Below are 17753 nucleotides of genomic sequence, written 5' to 3' on the forward strand. Positions count from 1 at the left end.
TTGTATACTAGCTTTATAGCCCGTTACATTAACAGGTGCTAGAATATATGTGTGTTTGTTTTTATTTCTTTCTCTCTCTGTCTCCTTAGCCGCTTTTTCCTGTCCATTCTCCCTTATTTACCTCCCCTGTGTCCACCACCACCCCTTCACTGCTCCCCTTATCCAGCAGCAGCCCTTCTCCCTTTGTTTTACCTCCCCCCTGTCCATCAGCACCTCTTCCTGCTCCCTCGGTCCAGCAGTAAGCCTCCCTTCATTTTTCCCCCGTGTCCATCATCACCTCTTCCTGCTCCCTCTGTCCAGCAGTAGGCCTCCCTTCATTCCCCCCCCCCGTGTCCATCAGCACCTCTTCCTGCTCCCTCTGTCCAGCAGTAGGTCTCACTTCATTTCCCCCCTGTCCATTAGCACCTCTTCCTGCTCCCCATGTCCAGCAGTAGGCCTCCCTTCATTTCCCCCCCCCGTGTCCATCAGTACCTCTTCCTGCTCCCCCTGTCCAACAATAGGCCTCCATTCCTTTCCCCCCCGTCCATCATCACCTCTTCCTGCTCCCTCTGTCCAGCAGTAGGCCTCCTTCATTTCCCCCCTGTCCATCAGCACCTCTTCCTGCTCCCCATGTCCAGCAGTAGGCCTCCATTTCCCCCCCCCCGTGTCCATCAGCACCTCTTCCTGCTCCCCCTGTCCAACAATAGGCCTCCCTTCATTTCCCCCCCTGTCCATCAGCACCTCTTCTTGCTCCCCCTGTCCAGCAGTAGGCCTCCCTTCATTTCCCCCCCTGTCCATCAGCACCTCTTCTTGCTCCCCCTGTCCAGCAGTAGGCCTCCCTTCATTTCCCCCCCTGTCCATCGGCACCTCTTCCTGCTCCCCCTGTCCAGCAGTAGGCCTCCCTTCATTTTTCCCCCCTGTCCATCAGCACCTCTTCCTGTTCCCCCTGTCAAGCAATAAGCCTCCCTTCCTTTCCCCCCTGTCCATCATCACCTTTTCCTGCTCCCTCTGTCCAGCAATAGGCCTCCCTTCATTTCCCCCACCCCTGTCCATCAGCAACCCTTCCTGCTCCCCCTGTCCACGGGAGTTAGTACAGGGCCGGTGTCTGCCATTCTCCCCAGAGTCCTTGCGCCCCCCCCTTCCCTTCCCACGGACCTGACTACCTACCCGGCGATTCAAGCAGCGTGTGCACCAGTCTTCACACGCTGCTTTGGGTCCTTCTACTGCCCTGATTTACTCTGGCACGTCCCTGATGACATCATCAGAGACGCGGCAGAGCAAATCAGGAAAGTAGAAGGGCCCGAAGCAGCGTGTGAAGACTGGTGCACACGCTGCTTGAATCGCCAAGGTAGTCAGGTCCGCGGGAAGGGGGGTGAGCGGAAAAGGACTCAGACTCCTGTGATCTGTCGCGGAGGGTGGCCAGGCTCCATTTCAGCCGCAGGGAAGGCTCACTGCCCCAGCTGTTTACACGTCTGCAGCCCGGGCCAGGCCTCCCGCGCTTTCTCAGCGGCCTAGCTCGCTTGGTTGTTTTTTTTTTTACTCCGCTTCCTGTATTCGCTGCTCTCAGTGACGTAATAAGCGCGCATGCGCACTTGTCTTGCCACATCCCGACAGAAAAGGGATCAGGGAACACGCGAGGCAAATGCGCATGCGCGGCTAGCATTTTATTATTTAAGACTAGTCATTAAGCCCGTTACATTAACGGGTGCTAGAATGTCTATCTGTCTTTCTTTCTTTCTATGTCTCTCTCTGCCCTTGTCTCTTTCTTCCTTTCTTTGTCTCTCTCCCTCCCACTGTCTGTCTGTCTGTCTGTCTTTCTGTCTGTCTCTCTCCCTGGCCCCCTTTGTCTGTCTGTGTTTATTTCTTTCTGTCTCTCTTCCTGCCTGGTGTCTTTCATTCTCGTGCGCGCTGCCTGCCTGGCCCTCTTTTGTCTCCCTCCCCCCAAAGCAAACCAAGATTGCTCCCTGGCCCCCTTTCCCTTTCCCCCCCCACTTCCCTGTGCAGCAACAGCAGCATTCCCCCCTTCCCTGTGCAGCAGCATTCCCCCTTCCCAGTACAGCAGCATTCCCCCACACTTCCCTGTACAGAAGCAGCATTCTCTCCTTCCCTGAGCAGCAACATTGCCCCCTTTCCCTGTGTAGCAGCAGCATTCCCCCCTTCCCTGTGCACTCACCCCTTGCCTGCTCCCCCTGTTCCCTTCCCCCGTCCATCAGCTCCCCCTGTGCATCTGCTCCCCCTGTGCAAAGAAAAGCGCTGCACCGCGCTGTTGCTGGCCTCGGTGTCTTCTCTACACTGCGGCCAACCCTAGCGGAAACAGGAAGTTGTGAGAGGGCGGGCCGCAGTGGAGAGAAGAGAGTGAGGCCAGTGGTTAACACTGTGAGTAGTCGAGAGGGAAGAGGGGGAAAAATAGATGGCGGCAGGGGGGTTTGGAGATCGGGGCGCGTGCGGCAAGCCGCTGCTCGCACCTGAAGATTTTAAAAGCTCCCCTGGATCGGTCTACCCAGCTCCTTACCTTAGTTGAAAGACGCGGCGGCGGTGCCTCTTCGCAGGAGTAGGGCACACCGAAGAACAGCATGGCCGACAGCCGCCGCGTCTGACATTCTCCTCGGGGGAGGAGAGAGAGTGTTTTGCGCGCATGCGCACTCCTACCTGAGGTGCCCTACAGCGCACGGAAAACAGAACACGCGATGGGAGTGCGCATGCGCGGCTTAGCCTTTTATTATATTAGATTTACTAGCCAGCAGAGAATGTCTTCAGTCATTTTATTTCTTCCCTGATCTCTAACAGTACCTTTATATTAACACACAAATGCAATCCTCTTTCCTATGAGACATTTCATACTGCATGAGAAATTAATGGAATTTCAAAGGGAATAGTGGCCACTAGATGGAAGAAATGAGTAATAAATCGGACAATAGCTGTCTCAGTCTTTCCTGCCAAGGGATTTTGTTTTATTTAATGCATTGGATGAATACTGTATTATGTAAAGAGAACTCACATAAATCAATATAGACTGTGTGTATAGGCTATATGATGTACCTAATTTCATCTAGTCACATATGTGATCGTCATGGGAATAAATTTTCTTGTAGAACACACTTTACTTTATGTAACTGAAATAAATCTATAAATTTCTTAATGGTAAAATCTAGGTGCTTAACAGTTTTGTCTTGTTTGTTTTTTTCAGATCCAGTTTGTGATGGTTACCACTCATATTGCCCAGTTCTTTTTTATGGAAAATTGCCAGTACCAGTTTCCAGTCTTCCTGTATGTTATTTGGGCATATTCATTACAATTTTTAATCCTTTTTCTCAACTTTTGGTATCATGCTTATACCAAAGGGCAGCGACTCCCAAAGAATGGAAAAAGTGAATTCAACAAGACCAAAAGTCATTGACTTTACTATGAAGGCTATTTGTAAGAAATACACACTGGTACCTTGGACTACTTGACAATCAAAATATTTAGAACTATAATACACCGTATATTTGTACTTTTTTTTTTTCAAAACAAAGACCATGTATTTTTACCATAAGTTATTGGGGGTTTTAAAGATAGGAGAATGTACTGATACAAATAGTTGTGGGTTCTGTAAGCTATTTGTCATACATGTAAGACTTGATCACCTATTTGTACTGTGTAAATTCCTTCCCCCAACACATGAAGTACTGATAAGCAACAAGCCACTTAACTCTTAGATGCATATGATAAGTATGTACATATACTTTGAATATATACTTTGAGCACTATGAGAAATATACTGTAGACTAGGCAAATTAATGCATGGAGCTGCTGAGCTTGCAGGTTACAAATAGAAGCTTGGTAAATGGAAGCATGATTTCCTTCCTTTTTCTGATGAATGATGGTATTCTGGCCCCTGCTTTTGAATTACAGAAGTAATAGGAGGGAGCTGATGTGTCTGTCTTTTTTTTTTTTTCTCCACTTTGAGAAGTTAGTGGCTACAGCCCCAGAAGGGCCTTTTCTCAAATTATATACGAGTGCCATACTGAAATTCATATAAAAATCTGAATTTATTACTGTAGGAAAAACAAGTACATCATCTTAATGTACAGACTTTACACTACGCATTGAGGTATTGTGACATCATTAGCTTCTATCACATGACCACAGGCAGTAGTCACAAAATGGCCGACACTGATGTTTCATTAATGTGCTGTCATTGAATTCCTTGTTAGAGGAAACCCTGCTGCAGAAATTTTCCAAAGACTTCAGCGTGCATATGGAGTTGGATGTGAGCACTAGCAGTGTTAGAAGATGGGTGAAACATTTCAAAGATCAGCCTCATAGCGGTTGTCCTCGCCCTGCCTACACTGAACGCAACAAGGATAGGGTTGATGACATCATTAAAGAAGACAGTCATGACTGTGAATGAAATCACAGCAAAACTTTGAATAGGACACAGTGCAGGAAATGATTGAAATCTTAGGCTACTGAAAAGTTTGTGCCCGCTGAGTCCCACATTTCTTGACTGAAAACCACAAAGTTCAGAGAAAAATCATCGCTCAAAACCTTCTTCAGAGATATCGAAATGAAGGAGATGATTTTCCGCACCCTGGTTACAGTCCCAACTTGGCGCACTCTATCATCTTTTCAGTTTTGTGAAGGAACAAATGCAAGGCCAACATTACAAGACAGTGGAGGACGTCCAGAAAGCAGTTCGTCTGTGTCTTCAGGCAGCTGGAACGGAGTTTTACCGCAAGGGAATTTTCAAGCTTGCAGAAAAATGGGAAAAATGTGTGCAGAGAAATGGCAACTATGCTGAAAACTGAAGAAAAGTCTGTACCTTAAGATGTACTTGTTTATTAATAAATTCTAATTTTTTAAAAATGGTTACCCATTAACCCCCACACCTTTATTTTTACAAAACTGTTACGTGATTTTTAGCACTGGCCGTGGCGGTAACAGCTCTGATGCTCATAGGAATTCTGAGTGTCGGAGCCGTTACTGATGCGGCCGGCGCTATAAACTGTGCTACAGCTTTGTAAAAGGGGGATAATTTCAGTATGACCCTCATAGTTTTTGTTGCCTTCCTTAAAGACATGATGATTGTGATAAAGCCTCAGAATTTACTATTAAAAGTAAAATTAATACCCATAAGAACTGGTTGCCTAGCTTTGTTGCCAGTTTGCATGGATGAGGTTGGTAGGCACTTGATATGGTTTTTGGGATTAATGGCATTACTAATTTACACACAATTTTCTTACTGTAAAGTCTCAGTTTAGACCAGATGTGCTCAACCCAGTCTTAGGGACACACCTGGACAATCAGGTTTTCAAGATATCCACAATGAATATACACTATCTCCTCTGAATGCAAATCTCTCATATGCATAATCATTATAGGTATCCTGAAAACCTGATTCGCTGGTTGTGTTCTGAGGACTGGGTTATGAACCAATGCTTTAGAATTTCATATTAAAATAATTGAAAGATAAAACTTTATCGCAAAAGGCTTCTTTATATTTAAATGGCTTTGTTTGTTTTAATTATCCTTTTTTTATATATTGCTTGGGACGTGGGAACTTCTACATACTGAAAAGGATCAGTGTTTAGATCTTGAGGTGTAATATAAGATGGGTGTAAAGCTTTCAGTTTAATGCTTGGGCACAGGGAAAAATTTCTCCAAGAAACAGCAAAGTAATTTTTGAATTACCAAACAGAATGTTTGAATGACAGTAGTAGGTATTCTAATCTCTTAAAATTATTTAAATATAACTGCCATAAACATTGGCATCAGAGAGATGCATTCTATATTCATTCTCAAGTGCATCCAATTTAGACCAGCAATTACTGCAGTCAGCACCACTTCTTTGTGTCCTCCCTGCCACACCCCCTTCATATTTATGCAATAAGTAAGGGGTAGTTTTATATATTTTAAAATATGAAAAGAGGGAGGGTGGTGTCCATGGGAAACATTTTTTAAAAAATAGGAAGGAGGGACGCAGCCTTTAAAGTATCTTTGTACATTTTAAGAGGGAGAGGAAGAGAGGCAGTGACTCTATGTAGTAGCTCAATATGAGTTATATTCAGGTACACTAAAAGGCTTATTCTATAAAGGTTACCTAAAGTTAGGCACCTACCAGTAACTTAATTGGCAAAATACCATTAATAGCCTCAATCACTAAAAAAAAATTACTGTATTTCCCCATGTATAGGCTGCCCCATTGTATAGGCAGTAGAAAATGCCGATTTACATTTTAAACCCCATTAGATAAGCCGTGGTGTTACTGGAGTAGCTGTACTTTTTTGAAATCATAAATAACTCCCTTGCCAGTCAATACCTCCCTCGCTGGATAGCTGCTGGCTGCCTCCTCCAATCACACTGTGCAAGGCAGGAGTGATGTTTTCAATCTCAAGCCTTGCCCCGTGCAGCTTCCTGAATTGCTGCCATCCGGGCGAGGCTTGAGATTGAAAACATCGCTCCTGCCCTGCACATCGATTTGTATGTGCACAGCGTGATTTTATCTAAAGGCTTTATTTTTCATTCTGTCTTGATAGTCGTCTTTCCTACCAAGGAAAAGCAAGATTTATAATGTATTCATTTATGTTTTTGCTCCCCATCTGCATAGCATCAGACGAGCGGTGTAGCGAGTTTGCCAGTTTCTGCAGCGGTTTTCAATCTCAGCCTCACCCTGCACCACTGCCTGAATGGTTGCCGTTAGTTCTAATGACGGCAGCCATTCAGGCAGCGGCGCAGGGCAAGACTTGAGATTGAAAACATTGCTCCTGCCCGGCACAGTGTGATTGGAGGAGGAAGCTGGCAGCCATCCGGCAAGGGAGGTATTCAAGGGGAGAGGATGATGATTGTAAGATAGGCTGCCCCATTTAAGCAAGCTGCACCTACTAGGCCAGTTTGCAAAATCGATATATAAGCCACAGCCTACACATGGGAAAATGCGATAATTGTGTTTTAGGCACCTATCACATAGTGCTTAGCAGTGCCTAACGCCTGAGTGGGTGTTTCTATGGGCAGAGCATGACTTGATTTGGCTAAGCACGATTCTCCAAAATCTTAGATGCCTGAAATGTAAGCCGTTAAAACCCTCGCCTACATTTTAAGCGTCTGTTTTTACATAAGTGTGATTGACATATGGCTGGCGCCATTTATAGAATCAGCCCCTAAATGCTGTTGAGGTTCTAGTACAATAGTTCTCAATTTTTCTTCAGTTAAGACACACTAGAGCAGTGTCCCACAAACCTTTCGGCACTGAGGCACACTAAACCTGGTATCGCAGCCGGAAGGCACCTGGAAGTGCGCGGATGTTGATGTAATGACATCACGCGCAAGCAAGATGTCATCACAATGCATTCGCGGAGGCCCTCCGGCCCGACCCTGAACCTGTCACTTTGCTGGTGGAGGAAAGGAGTCGGTGCCGGCTGACAGCCTATAGGACGTACCTCTCGCTGTGAGAGGCATGTCCAGTAAGCAGTCAGCCGGTGCCTCGCTGCACACTTGGAATCTACCATGGCACACTAGTGTGCCATGGCACACAGTTTGCGATACACTGCACTAGACAGATAATGCTTGCCCATGTGACACACTGAGTAGAAGATCTCACAGACCTTTAGGTCTGACACATAACAGCAGTTCTTATGAGTTAAACATAAACGTTTTCTATATCCACAAAAATCCAACCTCTGCATCTCTCCCACAACAGGAGCAGAAGCAAGATCTTTCTCCATGGAAGTCATCAGTAGCAAATACTGTATATCTTTTCCTTGGCAGGCACATTATGAAATACAAAACCTGAAAAAAAAATCCTAACTCAACTTGTACATCTAGCAAACATACATAAATCATAGGATTAGAACCAAAAAAACTATGAATAGGCAGCACTAGAAATATTACATTGGGCCCTAATACCAACATACCTACTACAAGTAAAACAGAACACATGGGATTACTACAGATCTCTACACATTAACTACATACAAACAGAACACACCTGAGTCACATGCAAAACACAGAAACACCCTCACCAAATACAGAACAAAGGTTCACAAAATAGAAATATGAAGCCAATAATTGAACTGGGAACCTCAAGAAGTCAGACTTGGCATATATTATAACACTGGGAGAAATAAAAAAAAAAATGCATTTCCTATTGTGCTGAACATAATCCAAATCACTATGGGGTCCTTTTATCAAGCCGCGCTAGCAGTGTTAGTGCGTCGGACATTTCATCACGCACTAACCCCCGCGGCTGGCTAAAAAACTAACGCCTGCTCAATGCAGGCGTTAGTGGCTAGTGTGGCAGGCGGTTTAACATGCAGTATTATGCGCATTAAACCCCTACCGCAGTTTGATAAAAGGACCCCTATGTCAATGTCCCAACGCTAAAGAACATTATATCAAAAAACGTACATGCTGCTAATGGGATTTATGTAGTGTTCCTACATAATACACCTTGGGTTGGATTCTAGTAATGGTGCCTACATAGGCCGGCACCTCCAAAAACAGCACCAGCCTTGTGTCGGTCACACATAGGTGACATTAAGAGAATCGCGTCTTACGTCTTAACACATATACTGGTAATGTAGGCCAGGGTTTTGTAAGCACGGTGCCTGTTTGACAAAAATAACGTTTACAGTTTAAGGTAATTTCTGGCATAATCTGCACCTACTTTGACTTTTGGCGGTTAGATGCCTCTGTAAACATGATTACAGCATCCTTTTTTTTGGAGGTGTTTGTGGGTTCCTACATTTAAATGATGTATTCAATTACTGCGCAGGTTAACACCAATTAAAACAATTAAGTTAGGTAGTGATAGGGTGATAAAGCTTGCGAGCAGCGTTTCCTACATGAGGCCCCCGGCTGATTCAGAAGCCTTCCCTCTGAACATAGAGTAGTAGAAAATGTTTTTTTCCCTCCCAGTCTGATCCTAGTATTCTTCCCATGTTCTCGAGGCCCCTCTTGCATCCCTTTCCATATGTCCCACTGTTCCCTCTCCACCACATCCAACATTTCTCCCTTTCATCTCTTCCCCATCCATCTCTACCTCACCCCTCTCACATCACCATATCCAATAATTCTCTCCCTCCCTATGCCCAACAATAATCCTCTTTCTTCATTTCCCCATGTGCACTATCTCTTTCCCTCTCATGCAGACACTCATGCCCAGCAATTAATCCCTTTCTGTTCCCTCTTCCACATCTTTCCCTCATTCCCTCCACTGAAGTTATTGGGCTGTGCATATGCAGAAAGTGGTCATAACAAAAGCCACAATGGTAAGGATCTAGATGCTGAACTAGTTTGATTACATCAAGTACATTTCTTGCAGCCTCTTGGCCCGCAGCAGTAAGGTGAGCCTGCTGCCGTTGGCCTGCTCCAGAAGCTTTCTCGGGAGAATGATCCTGCTGCTGGTGAGCCCAAAGATTAAATTTTGGTGCTAGGTAGGTGGGAGGCAGGGGAGAGTGATCGGGAGAAACTCAGGGCAAGATTTTTTAAGCTCAAACACCATGGTAAGAGCAATTTTTGTTTTACTGATGTTTCTTAGCACAATAGAATGCAAATTATATGCATGATATTTGTTCAGAGAATCACTGGTACAAGAGGAGAGAAACTGTCTAGTGCCTGCTCAGAAGAGCAATTGCTAGCATAGCTTCACCTGCCTGCCCCCCCAAAAAAACCCAAAAACCCAGCCCCTGCCTAAGCTGGCAAGAAGGGAGAACAGGAGCTGCTTTTTTTAATGGGGGCAGCTGTTGTGCATGCACACTATATACACAAGAGCTGGAAGCCTCCCACATCCCTGACATTGGGGTACTTTTTTCCCCCCAAAGATCAGTAGGAGTGAAGCCCACTACCTCCTGCTGCAGGGTTGGAGGGCATACCCTCCCATGCCAACCTCCTACCATCCCAAGCCCTCCAAGAAGAAACTCTGGTGGTCTAGTGGACCAGCCTGCCCCTCCCCCTTTTTAGAAGACTGGCAGCAGCAAGTCCCTGCCTGCCTCTTCAAAATGGCATGCCATCTCCTTCCTGGTGCAGGCCTTCCTTGGGAGAGGCCTTTGGTGTATCCAGAGTGCACCTAAGGCCCCTCTGAAAGGATGGGATGGGGGAGGGCACTAGACCACCAGACTTGTTTTTGGGCTCTGCAGGGGGTCTGGGCTGTTTTATTTTCCTGCGTTCAGGTACTGACAAGAAAATAAGGCTATGACAGCTCAGATCCTGCAAGGTAAATATCAACCCCTATTTCAAGTAAAGGGAGACTCTCCAGGGGAGCTTATTTATTAATGACCTTTATTCTACTGTTTTAATATTAATGACCTTGTACTACATTTCCATAGTGTTTGCCTTCATGCTGAGATCATTGTAAATAAAGGCTGTTCTACAATCTAATTCAATAGTTTCAGTTTTGGTTCATTAACAGTTTGGATTGTCACTTCAGCAGATAGTTCGAGTGGGTGAAGTGAAACCCCTGGAAATGCCCATCCTCTGCCTTACCACAGCGAGCCCTGGCCTATGCCTAAGTTCATGTGCAGGACTGTGTGTTACACTGAGCAAAATCATTAAAGAAAATCTCATCAATCAGTACTCCTTTTTTGTGTGTGCGTGTTCTGGTGTGACGTGGGGTGGGGGCCCTCCTCCGAAAAAGCTGGCTCAAGGGAAGGGGTAAAATGCGGACCTGACGGACCTCGCGTTGTATTTGAATTACAATATATCAAAATGATGAATAAAAGAGAGAGTACTCCTAGGTGTTGCATTAAGTATGGGAATATGTACGTTTCTACAGGCAGGAACAAAGGGAACAGGAGAAGAGTTCATAATGCGATTTCTATGAATTATCTTGGACATTTTGCATGACTTTGCTTCTGCAGTTGTTTTTTTCTCTCAGCCAAACCAGATCATTTCACAAATAAGTTAAAGTCAATTCAAGGATTTTATTTAGGATATAAACTATTAAAATTATATTTATACCCAGCTATGGACTGAGGCTCTTATGTAACTATCAGTCATTTCAGCTACCGGTAGGACATCCCAGCTTTCTCATACCCATTGTCCCCTTCCTTTCACTCGTACACTTTAAATCCCTTTCCCCCATTAAACCTTCCTGTTCCGTACCCACTTTTACATTCCCCCACTCCGCAAAGTAAACCAAGCCACTTCTTAGCTGTCCTTCTAACAAAGCCGATTCTCAGAGTATACCTACGAACACGCGACTTCCGTTAACAGTCCTCACCTGCCTGTTTGTCCCGCGGCAGGTTACACACACGGGTTGGTGTTCCGCATACGTCGAGCTTCCATTCTCCAATCAAAGCTGAGTGTTGGCAGGGCGAGCAATTCAAACTACAGAAGGAAGTTCGAAGGAGTCGCGTGTTTCCTAGGTGATTCGTATAGTGATTCTTCCCCCCCCCCACTCCTTTTGTGGTGGGGAGCAGGGCTTGAACCGAGATGGGATTTTGGCTGTAGGTTGGCGATCAGATTCAATGGAGCACAAAATAATTGGTCCCGGGCCTTACCGGGCTACGAAATTGGTGAGTATATTGGCTAAATTCCTTTCTTTATGCCCCGGTGTTTAAGCTTCGTCTCATCCTGAGGATCTGGTGGTCGTATCGTAATGATTTTAGTGGCTCGCACTTGTTCTCTGAGTCGGTGGGAAGGCGCTCCTTTTTCCTTCTCAGCCTTATTAAAGATAAGTTTATACTACAGGCTTTAGTGCAAATAAACATTTGAAGCCTATATATATCTATATAAACACTCGCAGGGAAGTTGGGAAGAATGCACGCTTTCCCTACCTATTCGCATGAAGTTTATAGCTACTCTGAATAAAATTCAGATACTGGATGTTTAGTGCAGCTTATAAAGAATACTGCTCACCCCTGTTTGAGCACCACTCTTTAAAAACTTCTGTTACTGATTGTTTTATGCAATCCAGGGAATTATGTATCAAAAAATAAATCAAAACAATGTGCAGAAAAACAACATTGAACAGAAGAATAATTGCAGTATTCTGGAAATATATGGGGGTATTTTAATACTTATCTTGCCAGCCCAGTATCTTCCTGGTGGCCATGTAAATGGTGATATTTCAGCAGTACTAACCAAAAATCTTGAGGTAACTAGCAACCATAAACCTTAGTATTTTTGGTAGGTTGCCAAATGGCCACAGCCTTCAGCTCTGCTAGTTGCTCCTTGAAATCTTGGACAAGTCACTCAACCATCCATTGAATCGGGTACAAAACTTAAATTGTAAGCCCTCCAGGATGATGAAATACCTACTGTACCTGAATGACACTTGCCTTAAGCTATTACTGAGACAGGTGTGATCTAAATCCAAAATCCAGTAACGGGCATACTGTGAAGTAATATAGAACGCAATAAATATCACCCAGAGCTATTCTTTAATCACTAGCTTTCACCCTGTTAAGTTCAATCAATTTGTACCATCTTTTAATCTTTGTAAACCGCATAGAACTTCACGGTCCTGCGGTATATAAACTGTTTTTATTATTATTCTACCATACCATAATAGCAGTAACATCCACACAGGGCAGGATTAATTCATTGAGGGCCCCTGGGGGGGGGGGCGTGTTGCCGATCGATGCTGGAGGGGTCCATCGCCGTTTGAAAAAAACAATGTTGATGCCCTCCTTCATTGGGCCCCTGACCATTTCAGGCCCTAGGCACATGCCTACTTGGCCTATTGGTTAATCCTGCCCTGCATCTACAAGTCACATAACACTACTTAAGAAAACACAGCACCAAACACTGTAGTTCATACCTAGAATATCAGTAAACCTCGTGGAAAACTAAAGAAGCTAGATCAGTACAGATCCATCCTGAATAGTTAATGCTAACAGAAAGCTGTCTCTTTCATATGTGCAAAATTCAGACCCTCATACATTATAGAATAACTAACCACAAATGAAAAATAGACACACGTAGAAAAATAATAAATTGAATCCCTAAGAAGCCACAAAGCAACACCAGAGAAAAAGTGATATATCCCGTTGCACTTTTATATTGCCCATCATATAATGTTCCACCCTACCTAATCACCTTCGGTGGTATAATGTATAGCCGCCAATGTGCAAGATCCCACCGTAAATGATGTGGCAGAGGAACGCCCAGGGTTGGAGAAGGCCGTGAAGCAGCCTGTCTACATTGCTGCGATGCTGTCATTTGTTACAAGGTACAGTATTTCGGTCTCGCAGTCGGTGGGAGAGATGGAAGGGTCGGCGGGGAGAGGGGGGTGCGCAGCGGGGGGCAGGGGAGGGAGGGATACAAGCTGCAAAGGTTCTGCTGCACAGGGGGATGGGAGGGAGGGATAGAAAGACTGCACAAGGGGATGGGTGAGAGGGGAGGAAAGATGCTGCACATGTGGGGGAGAGAAAGGAATAGGAAGAATTGGGGTGGAGGAGAGGAAGGGAGAGATGATCATTGTACATGAAAAAAAGAAGACCTACCCCGAAAATAAGACCTAGTGCCTTTTGTGGGCCCAAAATTAATATAAGACAGTGTCTTATTTTTAGGGACACACAGTACTATACTATTTTTCATATCTTTCCTACTATATCTACCATACTGTGTCTACCATGCTACAAATTCTCATGCTATGTCTACCATATGATGTTTGCCATCCTATATCTATCGCACTAGATTCTGTCATGTTACGTGTCATACCGTCCTGTCATACTAGGTCAGCCATGCTTGTAATACTATGTTTGCCTTGCTGTGTTTTGCCGTACTATGCCCATCATGCTGTGTCTCACCATACCATGTTTTTGTCATGTTACATTTTACTATGCTTTAACTATGTTTTGCTGTCTTTGTCAGTCAATGTCTTGCCATGCCATGTTTGTCATCACTTTGTATAAATACACTTTAATATGTATGTAAACTTTTAACCCTTTCTGAGCTTTCCTGGGAGGATGGGATATAAAACCAAATACTGTAAGAGTTAAAGTTGGAAGTCCTACCAGTTTCTTCTCAGTGCTCAATTATGAGTAGTTCTGTGGCTCCAACTACGTTTTCTCCCTCGTATCCGGACATCACTAAGCTGGTTACTCACTACTGGGAGTTGCCAGAGGGACCTCTTCGAGTGGCTAAAACCAGGGCTGTGGAGTCGGAGTCGAGGAATCGGAGGAAATTTTGGGTACCTGGAGTCAGTCAGAAGTACAAAAAACTGAGGCGTCGGAGTCGGAACATTTATCTACCGACTCCATTTTTGAACTTGGCATACCAATCACGAGCGATTCTTTCAGCTATAGCACCCACTATATACACAGCACAAATGTTGCGAGCAGCTTCTGTGGCCTTAGAACCTTGATTAAAAGCAAAAAGAAGGTGGTGTCGAAAATGCTCATTTCTCTCAACTTGACATTCCATTTTAACGATCTGAAAATTAACCAGTGCTGTGGAGTCGGAGTCGGAGAAAATTTCGGGTACCTGGAGTCGGAGTCTGAAGTACAAAAAACTGAGGAGTCGGAGTCGGAACATTTATCTACCGACTCCACAGCCCTGGCTAAAACTATGGCCTAGCCGTATCCGATGGCACCAGATTTCCAGCAGCAGTTCAGCTGAAAGTGGATTCGCTGGTGGCGCAGGTCACTAAACAAAACTCCCTGCCTAATTAAGAAGGGGTGATGTTAAAGAATACTCAGGATCGTAACGTGGACTTACTTCTCAAGTAACAATTTGAAGCTTTGTTTTTTTAGATTAAGGCGGCAGCCCTGTCTCCTTTTGTGGCACGTGCTTATTGCACTCGCCTGTCTCGGGCCTTAGACCAGACAGATAGGGAAGATCCCTAAAAGCTCCTCTCTGGGGTGAATTGCGGATGCTCCTGGGAGATACATCAACGCAGGTTCCATAAGGCGGTAAAAGGGGCCAAAAGAGACTACGAGGGAAAAATAGCTAAGGAGGCAAAGAACTTCAAGCCGTTCTTTTGATATATTAAGGGGAAACGACCTGCGAAGGAAGCGGTGGGACTGTTGGATGACCATGGAATAAAGGGAGTGCTAAAAGAGGACAAAGCAATTGCCAATAAACTGAACACATTTTTTGCGTCTGTATTTACCAAAGAAGATGTACACAGCATACCGGAACCCATCAGGCTATATGCTGGAAACGAAGACGGAAAGCTGACAGGATTGACGGTCAGTCTAGAGGAGGTGTGTAGGCAGATTGATAGGCTTAAGAGCGATAAATCCCCGGGACCGGATGGCATCCGTCCGAAGGTCTTCAAGAAACTGAAAGGGACCATAGCTGAACTGCTTCAACTAATAGTTAATCTGTCGATCAAATTGGGAAAGATTCCGGAAGACTGGAAGATGGTGAATGTTACGCCGATCTTCAAGAAAGGTTCGAGGGGAGATCCGGGAAACTACAGACCTGTGAGTCTGACCTTGGTACCGGGAAAGATGGTAGAGTCACTGATAAAGGACAGCATCATTGATCACCTTGACGGACACAGGCTGATGAGGACCAGTCAGCACGGTTTTAGCAAAGGCAGATCGTGTTTGACGAACTTGCTGCACTTCTTTGAGAGAGTAAACAGACAGATAGACAAGGGCGATCTGGTCGACATTGTATATCTGGATTTTCAGAAGGTGTTGAACAAGATTCCGCATAAACGACTACTTTGGAAAATTGCAAGCCATGGAATCGAGGGTAAAATACTCACGTGGATTAAAAACTGGCTGGAGCATAGGAAACAGAGAGTGAGGGTAAATGGACAATACTCGGACTGGAAGAGAGTCACCAGTGGGGTGCCACAGGGCTCGGTACTTGGACCCGTGCTCTTTAACATCTTTATAAATTATCTGGACATAGGTATGACGAGCGAGGTGATTAAATTTGCGGACGACACGAAGTTATTCAGAGTAGTGAAGATGCAGGGGGATTGCGAAGATCTACAATGTGACATAACCAGGCTCGAGGAATGGGCATCGACATGGCAGATGAGGTTCAACGTGGATAAGTGTAAAGTGATGCATGTCGGTAACAAAAATCTCATGCACGAATACAGGATGTCTGGGGCGGTACTTGGAGAGACCTCCCAGGAAAGGGACTTGGGAGTTCTGATTGACAAGTTGATGAAGCCGTCCACGTAATATGCGGTGGCGACAAAAAGGGCAAACAGAATGCTAGGAATGATAAAGAAGGGGATCACGAACAGATCAGAGAAGGTTATCATGCGGCTGTACCGGGCCATGGTGCGCCCACACTTGGAGTACTGCGTCCAGCACTGGTCACTATATATGAAGAAGGATACGGTACTACCCGAAAGGGTCCAGAGAAGAGTGACTAAGATGGTTAAGGGATTGGAGGAGCTGCCGTACAGCGAAAGATTAGAGAAACTAGGCCTCTTCTCCCTCGAACAGAGGGGATTGAGAGGGGACACAATCGAAACATTCAAGGTACTGAAGGGGATAGACTTAGTAGATAAGGACAAGTTGTTCACCCTCTCCAAGGTAGGGAGAACGAGAGGGCACTCTCTGAAGTTGAAAGGGGATAGATTCTGTACAAACGTAAAAAGTTCTTCTTCACCCAAAGAGTGGTAGGAAGCTGGAATGCTCTTCCGGAGGCTGTTATAGGGGAAAACACCCTCCAGGGATTCAAGACAAAGTTAGACAAGTTCCTGCTGAACAAGAACGTGCGCTGGTAGGGCTAGTCTTGGTTAGGGTGGTGGTCTTTGACCAGAGGGCCACCGCGTGAGGGACTGCTGGGCATGATGGACCCAGCAGCGGCAATTCTTATGTTCTTATACTAACAACTGATGCCAGCCTTTATAGTTGGTGAGGGGTCACTGCAATGGACACCCAGTCCAGGGGCATTGGACTCCAGCTCAGCGGCACTTGTCCATAAATTGTCTGGAACTTTGAGCTAGTCGTCTAGTGCTTCAGGCACTGGAGAAATCTTTGGAAGGCAAGGCAGTTAGTCTTCTTGGACGTTGCAACAGCAGTAGCATATGTCAACAGGCAAGGAGGCGCCAGAAGCACCCCATTGTGCCTAGTAGCTCAACTCCTCTTCCGGTGGGCAGAAGCTCACTTGCAAGCTCTCTTGGCCGCACACATACTAGGAGTGGAAAATGTGCAGGCTAACTTACGTTGTAGTCTCGACTACAATGGGAACTCACGGCAGCCATGTTGACGGCTCTGCACAGGGCAGGAGCATAGGAAGATCGCTCCTGCCCCGTGCCGCCACTAGACTACCAGGTAAGGTCGGGGATGCAGGAGGGAGGCGGGGTGAGTCAGAGCTGGGCCCCAAAATTATTCGCAATTTTCCCTTTTCGCAGGCCGGCTCTGCCCCTAATCCCCACGAATATTAAGGGTCAGCTGTATCTGCTGTTTGTGCAGACTCTTCTGCTTAACTTCATTGTCTTCAAGGCAATATCTATGCATATTGTTTTACAAGCACCTGTTGACTCTCTTTATCTCTAATTCTTTGTTCATACACATACCATTTTCCATATTGCATATTAAATCATCTTGCATAGTAAATAATATTTTAATTCAACAGTGGAATGAAATTATTGAGCTGTTTCGAGCTGGTATGTCACTGCGGAAGCACCGTGTTCATTTCAGAAGTTATGATAAATGCTTTTCTGCATCTGAAGCAATAGAATACCTGCATGATTTGCTGCGATGCAACCAAAATTTTGGACCTGATGTATCTCACAGTCAGACAATCCAGCTTCTAAAAAAATTTCTGAAAAATCATGTAATTGAAGATGTGAAAGGAAGATGGGGTACAGAAGATTTTGAAGACAATGGATGCTTATATAGGTAAGAGTTCAATATGGTTCTACTTGAAAT

General features: G+C 45.1%; 2 protein-coding genes across 8 annotated transcripts in view; both read left to right on the forward strand.

Annotated features, from left to right (window-relative positions):
• Positions 1–6311, forward strand: part of ELOVL7 (ELOVL fatty acid elongase 7) — a 161620-nt gene extending 155309 nt beyond the window's left edge. The window contains exon 8 of one of the 2 annotated variants that reach the window (XM_033930599.1): positions 3167–6310. In XM_033930599.1, the coding sequence (XP_033786490.1) occupies positions 3167–3376 (210 nt within the window). In that variant the 3' untranslated portion in view covers positions 3377–6310. Of the gene's footprint in view, positions 1–3166 lie in introns of both variants that reach the window. The other variant, XM_033930605.1, reaches the window with a different exon arrangement.
• Positions 6312–11137: 4826 nt separating this feature from the next.
• DEPDC1B (DEP domain containing 1B) overlaps positions 11138–17753 on the forward strand; it is a 130455-nt gene continuing 123839 nt past the window's right edge. For 4 of the 6 annotated variants that reach the window (XM_033930645.1, XM_033930652.1, XM_033930661.1 and 1 more), the window contains exons 1-2: positions 11138–11471; positions 17458–17723. In XM_033930645.1, coding sequence (XP_033786536.1) covers positions 11424–11471; positions 17458–17723 — 314 coding nt within the window. In that variant the 5' untranslated portion in view covers positions 11138–11423. The remainder of the gene's footprint in view (positions 11472–17457; positions 17724–17753) is intronic. The other 2 variants (XM_033930670.1, XM_033930678.1) reach the window with 1 other exon arrangement.

This window comes from Geotrypetes seraphini, chromosome 1, assembly GCF_902459505.1.
Source record: "Geotrypetes seraphini chromosome 1, aGeoSer1.1, whole genome shotgun sequence".
Taxonomy (NCBI): Eukaryota; Metazoa; Chordata; class Amphibia; order Gymnophiona; family Dermophiidae; genus Geotrypetes; species Geotrypetes seraphini.